The 15,385-nt window shown below is 51.4% G+C and overlaps 6 protein-coding genes across 6 annotated transcripts; 2 read left to right on the top strand and 4 right to left on the bottom strand.

Moving 5' to 3' along the window:
* Window positions 1-1,551, bottom strand: BDP81DRAFT_452092 (hydroxyindole O-methyltransferase; the record flags this gene model as incomplete). Its single annotated transcript, XM_060592713.1, has 5 exons — window positions 1-314; window positions 376-833; window positions 959-1,082; window positions 1,145-1,271; window positions 1,324-1,551. 5 exons carry the CDS (start codon window positions 1,549-1,551, stop codon window positions 1-3), a joined length of 1,251 nt encoding a protein of 416 aa, XP_060442085.1.
* A 1,108-nt stretch (window positions 1,552-2,659) lies between these two features.
* BDP81DRAFT_433862 (uncharacterized protein) lies at window positions 2,660-4,834 on the top strand. Its single transcript, XM_060590901.1, has 6 exons — window positions 2,660-3,130; window positions 3,205-3,580; window positions 3,638-3,755; window positions 3,817-3,881; window positions 3,930-3,960; window positions 4,021-4,834. The coding sequence occupies exons 1-6, from the start codon at window positions 2,951-2,953 to the stop codon at window positions 4,421-4,423; spliced, it is 1,173 nt and encodes a 390-aa protein (XP_060442086.1). The 5' UTR covers window positions 2,660-2,950; the 3' UTR covers window positions 4,424-4,834.
* Window positions 4,835-5,060: 226 nt separating this feature from the next.
* BDP81DRAFT_483102 (uncharacterized protein) lies at window positions 5,061-7,010 on the top strand (the record flags this gene model as incomplete). Its single annotated transcript, XM_060595040.1, has 5 exons — window positions 5,061-5,387; window positions 5,460-5,613; window positions 5,652-6,141; window positions 6,197-6,381; window positions 6,466-7,010. 5 exons carry the CDS (start codon window positions 5,061-5,063, stop codon window positions 7,008-7,010), a joined length of 1,701 nt encoding a protein of 566 aa, XP_060442087.1.
* Window positions 7,011-7,344: 334 nt separating this feature from the next.
* Window positions 7,345-10,777, bottom strand: BDP81DRAFT_452095 (family 2 glycoside hydrolase; the record flags this gene model as incomplete). The annotated part of the gene is made up of 4 exons (XM_060592714.1): window positions 7,345-7,469; window positions 7,522-10,178; window positions 10,227-10,349; window positions 10,413-10,777. The coding sequence occupies 4 exons, from the start codon at window positions 10,775-10,777 to the stop codon at window positions 7,345-7,347; spliced, it is 3,270 nt and encodes a 1,089-aa protein (XP_060442088.1).
* A 467-nt stretch (window positions 10,778-11,244) lies between these two features.
* On the bottom strand, window positions 11,245-12,252 carry BDP81DRAFT_452096 (family ergot alkaloid biosynthesis protein; the record flags this gene model as incomplete). Its single annotated transcript, XM_060592715.1, has 3 exons — window positions 11,245-11,493; window positions 11,552-11,748; window positions 11,805-12,252. The coding sequence occupies 3 exons, from the start codon at window positions 12,250-12,252 to the stop codon at window positions 11,245-11,247; spliced, it is 894 nt and encodes a 297-aa protein (XP_060442089.1).
* Window positions 12,253-13,001: 749 nt separating this feature from the next.
* Window positions 13,002-13,595, bottom strand: BDP81DRAFT_473698 (riboflavin biosynthesis protein RibD domain-containing protein; the record flags this gene model as incomplete). Its single annotated transcript, XM_060594662.1, has 1 exon — window positions 13,002-13,595. The coding sequence occupies one exon, from the start codon at window positions 13,593-13,595 to the stop codon at window positions 13,002-13,004; it is 594 nt and encodes a 197-aa protein (XP_060442090.1).
* Between the last annotated feature and the right edge of the window lie 1,790 nt (window positions 13,596-15,385).

Raw genomic sequence — 15,385 nt, forward strand, 5'->3', positions numbered from 1 at the left:
CTATGCCAACTCACATTCGATCAGACTTTCGACGCCATTTCCACCACCGTGGATGTCCAAGATTCTCAGTCCGGCCTTCTCTAAGAGACTCTGCCACTCCACGCGTGTACGCTCCTTGCTACTAACCAGCGTCAACATCATGATATCCTGTCCTGTGTTTTGCCAGTCGGCACCAGTATCGGTGATGCAGTTCTCATTGACCAACAGTTTGCTGTATCCGGGCTTCATCGCGGCCGTGGTGCGTGCCAGGATCTCCTCGCACTTTTTATCCGGCCAGTCATGGAGGACCGAATGCATGTAGTAGGCTCGGGCACCTGGGTACGTGGCGCGTTAGGCTTGGATGTCTGTGACCAGAGAGTGAGGGGGGTTTCTTACCTTTTATCGGTTGTTCATTGAAAAAGTCATGTCCCATCCTCTCAATCTTCTCGTCAAGCTTTTCAATCTGGCTGATGACAGTCGGCAGATCCTGGACGACAAGCCTACCAGGAGCCTGAGGGTGCTTCCTCCGGAACTCATCAACGTCATGACCAAAGCTCCCTCCGACATCAACCAGAAGAACGCCGTTCTCAGAGTCGTCAAACCCGTCAACCAATCGTGCCTTCACCGGGTAAATGCCTTCGTCCATCCAGCTAGGTCGGCCCTGACGGTATGCGCCCATGTGCTGAGCGAATTGCATCTCGTATGGATGGTTTGCTGCAAGCCAGCTGAAGCAGTCGAGTTTGGTGTTATATCCGTACTGTAGGGGTCCGTTGAAGACATCGTGAGGCTCGCGGTAGTTGGTCTTCTTGGCGAACTCGTGAAACTTAGCCAAGGACTCCATGCAGGCTCCGGCGCTGGTTGTTGACGATTATCAGCTTAAGTAGGTACAGGATAGATGTTTGTTAGGGTATGCGCCAAAGAACATTGGTACTTTGATATTTCGAGTGGGCTGGGTGAGTAAGAGGTAGAGTTGACTTACACACAGGGGTAGCCAGCGCCCATGCTAGTGATCGTGAGCGCATCCGAGAAGTTGGTCGATTTGTACTCGTCAGGTCCGGTCTCAGTGATATATAGCATCGCGCCGAGATGCCTCATGATCCGTCCTGTTGTGAGGAAAAAGAGTAAGCAGTAGCCCAAGAGTCTCATCTCGTGGGATGCGACACACCCAATAAAGCAGGATCGTGTCCTAGTTTCAAAGCTAGGTCGGAGACTTTTTGAGACTTCTTGCTCTGCGCCAACAACGCAAAGAGACCAGAGTCAACTGCGTACGTAAGGGCAGTGAAGGCGGCTGGCTGTGGCGATCTTTAGCAAATTTGTTGAAGGTTGAGAGAAAGGTCGCCTTACTTGTGCCCAGCAATGTTTGATCATGGTCTCGCGCGGTGTCTCCAGTGCATGTACGAGTAAACGGGCGCTCTGTAGCATGCTTAGACGTGCTGTGTCGTTACCTTTGGCGACTGCGCCAGTGAGGTTGGCAATATTCTCTACATGTTGTTCTACGTTTGGAAGGTCGCACGCAGCCAAAGCAACAGATATGTCAACCTCGCGGGGTATCTCGCTCGGGATAGAACCCATGGTGTTGTATGATGAAGGTGATTTTGGAGGAAGGCAATTGCTCAATCGTTCAGGTGACGGGCGGTTGTAGGGTAGCAGTATGAAGAAACCAAAAAATAAATCACCGCAGATTACTAGGTAAGGGATTAAAGTCCAGTGCCCTTCTTTCGGAGAAATGGCTGGGTGCCTTAATATGAGGAAGGATTGACCAGCAAGTTGAGACGCCTCCCCAGACATTTCCAATAACGTATTATGCAGAGGGGATACACCAACCTCGAACTGGCGAGACTGGTGCACAATGAGGGAAGGTACCTGGCATGGAGTCACAAAAGTCACAGGGAGGCGAGGAGGGACTAGGCCAACATGGGCCCGCAAGATGATGTGCACCTTCGAATCGTCTACTCACGATCAAGCTCTGCTAACCTTGACGTACCTTAGTAACAACTGGTCAAGACTCCGGACCTAGGGTCAGAAATAAGGGGCTCATGGCCACAAATTTGTCTGTTGGAGACACTTTCGTGTCCTTGACCCTGTTCCAACAGAGCACGATTTGAGTGGGGATGAAATCGTCTTGTCCGACAAAAGTACCTGATCAAAATGAGAAGGCGTGTGACTGTCCCGAATCTCTCGGATTGGGCTCGTAGTCCACTCATGCACAGATGGGTTCTCTCACTTTGTTCTTCAAGGGTGCTGTAGCCTGTAGGCCGAGAGTAGATTGTTGTTCGCCGTTGGTTCTGAAGTCTGTCAACAAGACTGTCTTATTGGTGACGAAACCCATGCCGGGTGGAGAGGAGCGAGGGTCCCTAGAGCTTTCGGCGGGGCCGCCGGATGATGTCCACCACGTCCGGGCCGATATTGCGCAACAAACAGCCCACAATATCCCTTGGATTTAGATCCAACCAACAAGACATTTCTGCTTTAGGCAGATTCTGTTAGTTGGAAATGGGTATCACTATCGACTTCGGTCGCAGGCACAACAGATGGACAGCAATCTGGCCGCGCGTTACTGCAGGATGTAGTCTCGATTCTCGACTTCTAGAGATAGCCAGGGGCTACGCTATCTGGCCCTCCATGCTCTTTGTTGGAAACATCAGTAATGTTGTGCTTTCTTGTCTCTCGTCAAGGATACACGGGCCGGCTCAGGTGAGCGTACGTGCGTCTGCACGAGGAGTCTGGGGTGGAGCTCGTCGCCGGACCCCCCTTGATGAATGTTCGTGCTTCCAACTGCGGCACGACATTTTTCGAGTCTGATCCGACACCTCCTTGGCGCATATCTCTGCAGAAGGTCATCAGCGGGAAGCGCAAGCCATTGGCCTCCGCCTCCTGACTAAGACCATAGATTCATCACCCAAACGATTCCACATGCCTGGGCGAGTTTTCGACTTCATCTTTGGCCGTCAAACAATCACCATTCTGGAAGATGGCGAGTGATAGCTCGACAACAATATCCTACTCAACAGAGGATAAAGGCCCTGGGATTATTGTTGCAATATGTATTATTGTTGGAATCAGCACTCTCTTCGTTGCCATGCGGCTATTTGTTCGCATCAAAATCCTTGGTCAAACCCATTTGGATGATCACCTCACGGTTGCATCTTTAGTGAGTTCAATTTTTCTCCCTTGGATCCAGCAGCTCTACTCTCAAGATCAAGAAGCTAACACATCCTGGCGTAGTTGCTCAGCTACGCGACAGTAGCTCTCGAAATTTGGGCTATTCGTTGCGGCAATGGTCGACACGCCGACACGCTTTCCCAAGACCAGCAATCCGCCGCAATCCTCTCCACGATTTCAGGATTTCCTCCGAATGTCCTTGCCTATACCATACCAAAGTTCGCCGTCGTGGCACTACTCGTCAGGATTCTGAACCCAGGAAGGAAGCATCAAGTTATGCTCTGGTGCATGGCGACCGGATGCTTAATTCTGGTGTCCCTCTGCATCATCATTTTGTTTGCTCAGTGTACACCGACTCGGGCTCAATGGGACTTCACGGTGACTGAAAAGAGCTGTTGGAGTCCTTGGATTCTCGTAAATGTTGCTATATTGACAGGAGGTAAGCGCTGTGTCTTTTGCTTCCGAAGTGACTATTGCTGAAACCAATCCATGCCAGCTTATTCCGCTGCCCTGGATTTATACCTTGCAGTCTACCCTGCCACAGTTTTGATGAGACTTCAGATGAACATCAAGAAAAAAGTCATCCTAAGCACTGCCCTTGGCATTGGATCCATGTATTGAACCATGATTGAACGGGGCTGTTCTCAGTTTAAACATGTCTAACGAACCCTTCAGCTCTTGCTTTATCTCCATCTACAAAAGCACACGCCTACCATCTCTTGCAAGCAAAGACTTTACTTGTAAGAAAACATTACTCAGCGTCACCGCTTTAGCTAACAGTCGAGAAGATGATAGCGCTGAGCTTGTTGTATGGACCATGTGAGTACCGAAGGAATTTGACCGTGAATGTTGAGTACGCCTAGTTAACGCTCTTGACAGTGTCGAGGGCAATACTTTAATCATCGCCGCCTGCATACCCATCCTCGGGCCCCTCATAGAACTCGCGCTTGGGCGTCGCGTTCTAAGTTCAACTGACCGAAAGTATCAGAAGCAAAGCGACCCGGCGGGATTGCGGTCAGGCGGAATTGAGATGAACGGGTCTCGGTCAGTGCCGAGGAACGGAAACGCCGTTGGCAAGACATCGACAACTATCAGTTCAAGAATCGACTTGGAAGATGCGAGTAGTCAAGATAGTATTGTCGGAGCGGAGACTGGGTCGAGCTCTAGAGTTCCTGGGATCATAAGGAGGCAAGACATCACGGTTTCGTATGAGAGGGCAGGGGCAGGCTGTGACCAGGAACATGAAGACAATATGAAGTCTCGAAAGTGGGACTCATTGTAGAGCGAGCTGCTGAAGGCTGTTGCCATGAGAATCCAAGTCGCTCAAGGATTTCTGGGCTTTCCTTCTTTGCTTCATGATACTAGGTGGCCCATTTCCGCCATCTGAACATTTGCATCTTTCGATTGAACATATCTAGCACGGCCATGGATCTTGGAGCTTCTTACGTTACGGCCGTGCCCAAGAATACAGGCACCATTCTGACCGTTCCCGGCCATGAAGGTTCATTGATGCAAAGGCTAACTGAGTAAATAGCATGATAGTCGCCAATGTTGAATGAGCCAAGGCAACTTAAGGTTTTGATGGAGAAACTATGCCAACACGCCAAAAGTCCCCGGCTTCGCCTTTTGCCATTGGCCGGTGGGATCTTGTATATGACCAGACTCGGCATTTATGAGAGACCTATGTCGTAGGGTATATATGGCGTTAATTGCTGCCCGTAATTAACGGCGTCGTTTTTGCGACAGCATCCAATTTCAAGAATGCGTGAACATAAATAAAACATCTGCTTTTTCATGGCCCTTTATCCTTTAGCGCTTCCTTCTGTCTTCTTCCATCTTAGTTGACATCGCGACTGACCTCTTGCCCTTGGACCAACTTACACGACCTCAGACCCACAAGTTCAGCTTAGCCATTTTAAATGCCGCTCCGCAACATTCCCTTCCAGAATGTCCGTGTGTCATCGCCCTTCTGGTCCAAGGTCCAGCAAAATGTCCGCGATTTTACGGTGCCGTCCATCATCAAGGCGCAAAAGGAGGAGGGTCACTGGGATTGCCTCACCTTGAAGAAGGGCCACCAACCGCAGCCCCATGCCTTCTGGGATAGCGATGTTTACAAGACAACAGAGGCAGCCTGTAACTTGCTACTCACTGATCCAAATGAGAATATGCTCCGCGTTGTGGAGGAGACGGTCGAGATGATTCGCGAAGCCCAACACCCTGACGGCTATCTCAACTCTTTCTATACGGTACGTGGCGTTGAAAGCCGGTGGACCAACCTGCGCTACCTCCACGAGCTCTACAGCCTTGGCCACCTGTAGGAGGCAAACGTAGCCTACGAGATGCTCACGAAAATCGGACGCCTGCTTGAGGTGGTGATTAAATCCATGCATCACCTGGACCCGGTCTTTGGACGTGAGGAGGGCAAAAAGCGCGGGTATCCGGACCACCAGGAGATTGAGCTGGGCTTGCTCCGTCTCTACGATATGACGGGCGACCCACTAGCCCTCAAGCCAAGTGCTTCATTCTGGAGCGAGGCACACACAACGACAACGGCGAGACATGTTTTCATCACGAAACATTTGGGCATGGTGCTGATCCGTACGATGGGCTGGGTAGCGAGGTCAAGGGCTGGTTTCATGGACCTCCAGATTACGCCTACAATCAGGCTGACCGGCCCATCCGCGAGCAGACCGAAATCAGAGGGCATGCCGTACGCGCAATGTACTACTACACGGCTGTTGCGGACCTTGTTCGTCTCGAGGCCACGTCGGATCCCGAAGTGGTCGAGTGCAAGCAGGTGCTCAAGCGGCTTTGGAGGGACATGGTGAACTGGAAGATGTACGTCACGGGTGCTGTTGGCGTCTACCGTCAGACCGAAGGGTTTGGCGAAGCCTTCGTACTCAACGATCTCGAGATGGAGGGCTGCTACGGCGAGACTTGCGCATCCTTTACTCTCATTGTATGGTGTCAACGGATATTGCAGATCGAGCTCAGATCCGAGTGCGCCGGATGTTATAGAGAAGTGCCTGTACAACGGCTTCCTCGGCGCCATCAGCTCAGACGGCGAGGCCTTTTACTACCAGAACGTATTACGCAACAGAACGGGACAGCCCAAGGAGCGTGAGCGCTGGTTCGGCGTCGCCTGTTGCCCTCCTAATGTGGCCAAGCTCGTCGGTTCGCTGGGTTCCCTTCTCTACCTTACTCGACCGATGATATTAAGGGTCTCGTGGTGGTTCATCTGTACGTACAGAGTGAGGTTGAACTGACGCTGGCAGGCAAAAGCGTAAAGTTCTCCGTCATGACCGATGCCATGGTCGGGCGAAGTCATTATCCGTGTTGAGGGCACCACGAGGCTGGCACTGCGGATTCCTGACTGGATGCAGGATCAAGGGTACACATGCTCTCTTCAAGGCGAGCTCGAACAAAGTTATCTGCACATCACCATCGTCCTAGTAGACACCGAGGTCCGCCTCTCACCATCGACAACAGCCCACCAGCTGTATGCACACCCTAGGACGGACAAGGACAAGGTCTGCCTTCGCCGAGGACCGCTAGTGTACTGCGTGGAAGATGTGGACAACGTGGGCATCGATATTGACCACATCGCTCTGGAGGATGAGCGAGCACTGAAGGAGGGGTTGCCCGTATCTATTGCGACCACGCATGGTGTGACTCCCCTATTGGTCACGGGCCGGAAGCTGGCGTACATAGGCGTTATGACGGGCAAGCCGAATCGGCTCCACGGACCCAAGGCCTGGGAATATGAGGTCGAGCCGCTGCAACTCACAGCCATTCCGTACTTCCTCCGTGCCAATCGCGGTGGGAACGGCGCCATGCGGGTCTGGACGCCAAGGTGCAAGGTCAGGTAGTGTGAGATGGGTAAGTAGAGACAGCTTTCCTACTTGAATAGGCAGATCTATTACACAATGCAACAGTTGAAACAGGTCAAAGAGACAAGGCAGGAAAGGTCATGATTAGTGTGATAGGCTTTATTTGGAACAGATCGCCCGGGTGTCGAGACAAATAGTTGTGATTAAAAACAACCAGTTTAGTGCTCATTATCGGTGTGAAGGCTGAAGTTCTAGTCAAAATAGTAGAATTACAAGGATACATCACCAAGAACGCCCATGACCATATACCATACAATTTTGTTCACTCTCCTAACCGCAGTTGATACAATTCAAGGCTGAGGTACTTAATTCTTTACTCGGCCAAGACAATCCAATCTTCACTTCCTGCAGCGGCATTTGACTCCACGATCAAGGAAGGCTTTTCCAGCACTCCTGTAGGCTTCAACAGATATTCCTCGCTCCAAGCCCAACCACCAGCTGTTGAGAGTCATGTCAGCAACTTACTTGCCATTAGCACCGGATAACTTACTTCGCCACTGGTCAGGCCAGCATCCAAAGACTCCTTCTGTGAGATGGATATGACCAAACGAGTTGTACCGGTACCCAAAGGCCGTAATCGAAATCTCGTGCTTGCCAGCTTCGAGTTCCCCAAGATCCAGCTTCCTTGGCTGTAGCGCGATGTGTCCGCTCTTTTGCTTCCATTGCACCTTGATGACCGGCGTCGCAAATTGCGGAATCGAGAGAGTGACGGCGGAGCGGGACTTGAGCGAGAAGCTGCAGTTGTATGTTACATTGCCAGCATAGAACGGGTGCCCTTGCTTGACCACGTCGCCCCAGCCCAAGCTCTGTCTCCGTTCGCAGAGTATAGGCAGGTTGTTCTTCAGCTCGACGCTGAAGCTGCCCAACAAGTATATCCTCTCCAGATTGGTCAGCACGCCGAAGGGCATACTGAGTTCGATAATATTCTTTCCCTTGCGAATCGTCCTCTTCGGGACCGAAATCGTCTTGATATCCTCGTCAACCCACCAAGAAAGTCTTTTCTCCTCAACTGGCAGCTTGTGGCCGTTAATGGTGATCCTTGCGTTCTCGGGATTCTCCATTGCGAGGTAGGCTGGTGTTTTAACAATGACGGTGGAATCGAATTCGAACCTAAGGTCAACGTAAACTTTGGCCGCTCGTTCTGACTGCGGTACGCTCCAGGGCTGTTTCCAAGCGGAACCCTTTGCCGGGATGCGGAGTCTCGCTCGGATCTCGTTGTCGATCTTGAGGATTTCCTGACGGGCAGAATCCTCCCATGGATCATCGTCGATTCTGTACAGCGCATAGTCAAGCATTAGGACGTTCGGCTCCGAAAGCACGACCTCGTCGAGCTTAAGTTCCGTAGATGCGTATTGAGCCGGAGCTAGCGCTACTGCGCCTTCAATACTGACGAAGGACAGATCTTCCCCAGGTACAGGATAGAGTCTCAACAGTAAACTTGCGCAGCCCTCGAATCTGTGGTCGAAGGTGGTCCAACCACTTTCATAGCGAGCTTTGTGGTGATGGGTTGCACCGGTAAAGGTATCCAAGATTTCTACATCCCAGTCGCCCTTAATGCTAACCAGCGTGTCGTATGGGTTATTTCTGTCCGTGTTGCAGATGAAGACGAACCTCTCTTCTCCATCCTGGCGCATCTGGTAAAGTAGGGTATCGGTCGGCCCCCCGTCCTTCAAGTCAATCTTCAAGTCGCAGTCTTGAGATACAGCAGAAAGGATATCGCCTTGACCCCAAGCAACCTTGACTGATGGCTCAATATCGAGGCTGAGATCTGGCGGCGCAACCTGAGCATCAATAAGAATCGGGGCGTCACCGGCAATGATAACAGTACCCCCGGCCGCGGCGAATTTCTTGACAACATTGAATGTCGACGACCGAATGGTCCGCAGGTTCGGCAGAATCACGACGTCGTACTCGCACTGGCCAACCTTGAGGGGCTTCGACACATCTTCGCTGATTTGGTTCGGGAGAAGACTCTCGGAAATGAAGTCAAAATCCACCAAGCCATGTAGCAGCCAGTTTGTGAGCTCCGCAAATGCCTGGTCACGGCGACCAATCTCATCGTCGCCGCTGTTATTGGGTCCGAAGCACAACCAAAAGCTCTCAATGGGGTGAATCACACCTACTCGCGTGACGGCCTTGCCGCGCGTCAAGGCGACACCAACACGGGCGAAATGGTCCTCGACGTAGCCGTACTCCTTGTACCATGGGCTCTGGTAGCCGATGCTGGCGGGATAATCGCGCTTACCTTCACCAGCCATACTGACCCAGCTGAGGTGCTGCACGCGGAACGTGATGCCCAGAGCCGCATGCCAGTCGCCGCAGCCCTTGTGCCCTTCGAAAGTGAAGTACCAGTGGGTGCACCCATAGATCTCGCTCATGGCGCCGCGAACGCCGTTCTGGCGGGCCACACTGGTGCATTGCTTCGCGGTGTTGTATTCGACCCAGTCGTTGAGGAGGTCCATGCCCGGAAGCGTCTGATTTCGGTAGCAGCGCATTGCTTCGCCATGGGCGGTCGTCTGAGAACGGAGGGTGGGCTCTTCCATCATGTGGCCGTTGAGGATGATCTTGTTTTTTCTGCACCAGTTTGCCAGCAGATCGAGGAATGAAGTCACAAATCTTTCGCTAACGTGGTCGTGGAACCGGTAGCGGGACAAGCTTGGTGTGTCTCCCGGAAGATCCCACAGTAGTTCCGGGATGCTAGCGACGAGGTCTGCATCTTCACCGTACGTCGCTCTGAATGTGTCGGGTAGATCTGCTGTCCATGGTAGAAAGACGTCTTCCACTCCAGTCGGGCTCGAAAGTTGTGTCTTGATAGCCACTTGGGGCTCATCGGTAAAGATGCAGGGCACCGTAGTTCCAAATTTGTCGCCAATCTTATCCTTGTAGACCTCATGCGTGCTCTCCAAAAAGCGGTTCATGGCCTCGGTGCTCATTGTATCGATGTAGGTCTGCCCATTGAACCAAGATGATGGGGGGTTAATCTCGACATACGCGTACCATACCCTTCCACCTGGTTCCGCATCCTCTCCCTCTTCGAGTTTCTTGTTTGACTTCAGGCGGCCATTCTCATCAAGTGTGATTGAAAAGCGTGCCAAGAGGTAACCCTCTTCACTCCGGCAGGCCTGTGCTGAACTGGGAGCGCAGCCACTAAAAGTTGTGTGAGATGGATATGAGAAAGATATCCTGGGGACTTACCCGCCAAGCTCAACAGACCCGTACGGGTACGGCGTGAACAGAATGTGCTTCGTCTTATGCTCTGGGTATTGCTTGACGACCTTGCCCCCAGCAACGCCGGAGGGCCACCGATCATCGTCGTATCTGATGTATTTCATCAGTAATCTCATCAAGAGAATTGAAGCATCGAGGGTTAGGAATTCTTACAAGCAAGCGAGCATCCCCTTACTCTCTGCATACTCCACGCAGTCCCGAACGCGATCCATAAACTCCGGGCCCATATATTCGGTGTCCAGTCCGGTCCGGACATGCATGTGGAAACCACCCATGCCCATCTCACTGAGATGATCAATCTGCCTGAGAAGCTTCTCCTTCTCCAGCTTTGTATTCCATGACCACAAAGGACATCCTCGATACTCCGACGTTGGGTTCTTGAAGAGGTCCTGACTGAAGGGTTTGGCCGCCTTGGGGTACGTCAGTGGGTTCGCCGTCTCCTCCGGGCTCCGGGCATCATCCCCGCCGGCGGCCCTCCCCGGCCTGTCGTCCTCAATCGCGACAAATGATGAGTCCATATCGTGAGATTCATGCACAACTCATTCGAGCTGTAGCTTGGGCAATCTGATTAGATGTTGTAGTGAGGATAATGACCTTGCATTTCATGCCGCAGACTTTTAGGCACGCAGGGAGGCTTTGTGATCTCATGACTTGTTTCAACCTTAGCGCACATCCCCGCACGCGAAGACACGCCGAAGCTTTCGGCTGAAAACGGCGGCGTTTGCTGACTGAAAACGAAACCTTTTTCCCCTTCTGAGCCTTTCTTTTGTGAGGCTGTGAGCAGGCGACATGGAACAACCGCCAAGAATGAAGGTCTGGTGGAGAGACCAAGTAGTAGGAGCAACAGCTGAAGGCATCTGACAGCGTCACTAGCACACCCACGGCAAGCACCCATTCTTCATCTGAGTTCAGTGAGCCAACACTCACTCCAAGCCCCGAAAACCGAACGTCGACGTCGAACGTTTTGAACGTATTTTCATGCAATTTAGGCCCAGACTGTCTTGTTTCTCTCAGCAAACTCACGGAACTTTTTGGGCTGCCTCCCAGTCACCGCAAGGACAACGCTGTTCGTCCGGTTCTCGCTCCCGTTCTTGATGGCGGTGTCCAACCCACTCATCATCTCCGCGTAATCCCGCGGCATGCCCTGAGCGACGTAACGGTCCACCAGCTCCTGCGCTGAAAGGCGTTTGTGCACAATCTTTCGACCCAAAACGTCGGTGAGTGTGGCAGCGACCTGCCGCAGATGATTAGCAAGACTTTCGTATACTTGAAAGTAGGGTCGCTGGGCTCACCTCATCGTAGCTGAGTAGTTCTGGGCCAAGAATTAGATACTCATCATTCGGCGCGTCTTCCTGAGTGAGTAGCTGGAATGCACAGGCGGCGATGTCCTCTGTAGCCACCCAAGGAATCCTGCCGTCGGCCGTGGCTGAATACATGGTGCTCTCATTCATGATCGCCAGGCGGTGATTATCCTGCTCTGCAAAGTTTTCTGCTCTCTCATCAGCTCACTGACATCAAATTTGTATGGTGACTACCGAATCTCACGTTGAAACCACGTTGGTCGCAATGCAGCCCATTCCACTTCGCCCCTGTCACCGAGCTCCTTCAAGTACGCATGCGGCCGTCCCATCGCGTACCCATTAATGTCAGGCTCAATTGGGCTTCCGCTCAGCAGCACAAATCTCGTTGTGCGACTCTGAATCCTTGCTTGATCGATGAATGACCGCATCGGCGGAAGCATGTCCATCACCGGCGGCGCTACAAGGAAGATGCTGGTGGCGCCGACGCCGAGTGCCGCAGCCCACGTCTGCTCATTCTCCCAGTCGAATGCGACGGCTTGAATGTTATCGGCATCCGGCTCCGTTGTGGAGGCCGCGCTCCGGGAACTTTGGTAGACGGGGGTTGATGTGCGTGCGAGCAGCTTCGTGATCTGGCGACCAACCTTGCCTGTGCCGCCGAGAATAAGAATCTTTCGGGTTGTTCTTGTCGCCATCTTTGAAATGGTGGAATTCGTTTGTGAAAAGAATCAGAACACCTAAGGCTACTGCGGCATTATTTATGAGCCTGCAGGTCAATCCTTAGGTATGATCACGGCCAAATCGAGGGGATTAGCGGAGCTAAGGGAAGAATCCGTCGCGGATTTAAGCCGCTTGAGTGACCAGACGCGAAGTCGAATCCTTCGAGACCTGTGGGACTCTGTCGTCAGACTTTGAAACTTTGATATGTTGTCGATCCCGCTTGTCTCTCGATATTCACCTACCTATGTAGGTACCTGTGTAGGGATCAAAGGTTGGTAGAGAGCTAGCACTGCGCGAAGGGGTTCTTTTCATGCCCTTCGTAGATCTCCCGCACGTCTGCGTCACTTGCGTCGTGTTCATCTCCAGCTTTGGCAATGGGAAGATGCAACCTCGCCATCTCCAAACAGTAACGCCTTGCAAGCCAATGGCATAAAGACTGGCGTATGAGATTCGCGATCAGTTCGGGACCATTGGCAACGGATCCATCGCAGTCATGCGTTTTTGTCGGCCAAATAATTCTGTTAAAGCCCATGGAATGCGCACGTCGAGTCCCTCTGGAGATGACGACGGTTAAGGAATTACATCAGAAAGTCCCAAGCAAAAATATTCTTTATTTTCGTATAGATGATTCAAGAAACTTTTAACCAGCTTTTCCTAGTGGTTTGATGGACTTTACCACGTGAGGGTATCTCGGAGCCTCTTCTTCGTATCCATAGCCTCCATTTCAACAGAACGACAATGCTTCACCCAAAGACGCAGCCATTCCCCTGCTGACATTGTACTTGCAGTTCACAATGCCGCTCGTTTCCAGCTTTTTGCAATCCACCAACTCCAGCTTGAATCCCCCAAGTGGCGTGAGCGCCGAGTCCGGCAACATTCTGGTCCCTTTCCTCAGCATCACGGGCATGATTGCCGTCTCCACGGAGTCTAGGATCCCCGCATCTAGACACGGCCCCGCCAGTTGCCCGCCGCCCATGAGCCAGATGTCCCGGCCCTCCGCGTTTTTGAGGTCTGCCACATAGCCGGTGAAATGTTGTGATATGATTGTCACGCTTGGGTGATCTTCGCTTCTGAGAGTCCTACTGACGACAACCAGGTTTTGTTTTGGATATCCCCGTAAAGGGTTCTGCTCGCCCATGGCGAACATGCACTGATACGTCTTCCGGCCCATTACAAAAGTGTCGAACTGGGCATAAAGTGCTTGGAAATCGATGTTGTCGTCTTGTACGATCCAATCTGTTGATCCGTCTGGAGGGGCAATGAACCCATCGAGGGATATGGCAACATTGTATCGTAAACGTCGCTGCGGTTCTTTCATCTTGAAGTTTGGACGTCAAATTGCGTCAGATACTATCACGATCTAGATACTCTCTGACAAGGAAAAGAGGAGAGACCCCTTATAAATGCACGATCGTAATCTGATCTCTCGTGGCCTTTTCAAGCCGAAAACATTGGCAAAGAGACGGTGAATCAGATGCCACACTTGGCAAGACAAACGGACATCCGAGTCCCAGGGTGCCATGTGATGTCATTTCCTCCAACCGTTCGTGCGCAGCCTCCACTGATTTGCGAGGCGGACCGCGACGATCCGAGTGTGGCCGTCGCCTACACCCGGCTTCCGCTGCCGGATGGAAGACTGGGCAAGAGGAAATGCGGAACGTGACGGGCATGCTTACCTGGGATTTCCAAACACGTACAAGGTGAAATATTCGGTGAGAGTCAGCCCTACTCGCGGCCGTTTCATCTCGGCGGACAGCGGAGGGTTGTTTCATGATGTGTAATCTCCTTGTGGCTTAGGCATGAAACTTGCACGACCGAAGTCGCGACGTTGTAAGCCCGATTATCGGCTGATATCAATGTCTTATGAACTACTGGTCTGTTGCACGGCATAAAGACCTTCTGCATTCATACTCCTTTCCAGTTGTCAATCGCTCTCTTTCAATCTCAGCCTCTTGAGGTTTAGGCTGCTACGGCTAGGATCTTCATGCCATATGCGATGTACTAATTCATAGCTGTGACTCATTAGCATCAAAGCTCTACGGGTAACTGTAAAATGTTCATTGGGCGTCACAAATGTGCGATGTGCGATGAACGGTGTGCATAATACTCTGCATGTAAAACGCAAGGCATTGTTCTTTGTGTATTTGTGATGGATTGTACCGACGCGAAACAGTACGACTGATTGATATCTCAGCGATGATATCTATTCAAGCTTGAACGACATCTCCGGCCTTTTGGACTACGCTTGAACATTTTGACGGAATGACTACGTTTTCTACTGTGCTTGATGTAGTTCGATAAGATCTATGCTGTTCATCCTACTAAGCTGATGCAATATTAAGCATCTGAGAAGTATTAGTGGCATAGACTTCTTCGAGTACCGGAAATCTGGTCTATGTGCAAAGTCAATCTCCGAAATAGAAGCAGCGTAGTATTAAGCTGTGTCACAGTGGCTCAGGCTTCAAAGGCTTACTTATCTGCAAACGCGTTCCGATTTCGAGCGACATAAACTAAGCTCTAGAGGCCGATACTGTAATACAAATGCTGTAGTAAACATAATTTGAAACTTTCTGAGTTGATGTAGTTTCCAGGGCGTAAGTCCGACAATTGCCGACGATTTGCCTCACTGTATGGCGTAGGTCTGGAAATGTTCTGAAGCAAACGCCATTTGTAGAGCAAATCTTGGTATCTCTTATCTAATATCCTCTTCGTCGAGCAACACCTGGCTATCAGGCAACTCCGATGAACCTCATCGACAGGTGTGAGCGATGATCACAGTCAATCGGAAGCAAAACACGCCCGGGTGTTGTAATCTTGACTAATACCTAGAATTATTAATCGCCTGTCGTGTGGTCACAATGTGGGCATCGAGATGTGTGATAGAGAACAGTTATCCATTGAAAGTAGAGAATAGGTACGAGGCTCGCTCTGAAATTGATGATGATGATGATGATGTATTTAACGTCTGGTAACAAAAGGACGTGCCGGGCGCTATGCCGACATGGTCTATACTAATCTAAACTATGTTACAGGCTACCGTCTTCACCTAACGTTCCTGTTCAATGACTCGGGCAAATTTCGGAAAAGAAATTGGTCTCCTCTATCCAT

Source organism: Colletotrichum phormii, assembly GCF_030913505.1.
Source record: "Colletotrichum phormii strain CBS 102054 chromosome Unknown BDP81scaffold_17, whole genome shotgun sequence".
In the NCBI taxonomy this organism is placed as follows: Eukaryota; Fungi; Ascomycota; class Sordariomycetes; order Glomerellales; family Glomerellaceae; genus Colletotrichum; species Colletotrichum phormii.

Coding starts and splice junctions, on each gene's coding strand:
- BDP81DRAFT_433862 (XM_060590901.1), top strand. CDS start 2,951: ATGGCGAGTGATAGCTCGACAACAATATCCTACTCAACAGAGGATAAA. Junction 3,756..3,816: donor GCCCTTGGCATTGGATCCAT/GTATTGAACCAT, acceptor CGAACCCTTCAG/CTCTTGCTTTATCTCCATCT. Junction 3,882..3,929: donor TGCAAGCAAAGACTTTACTT/GTAAGAAAACAT, acceptor ACAGTCGAGAAG/ATGATAGCGCTGAGCTTGTT.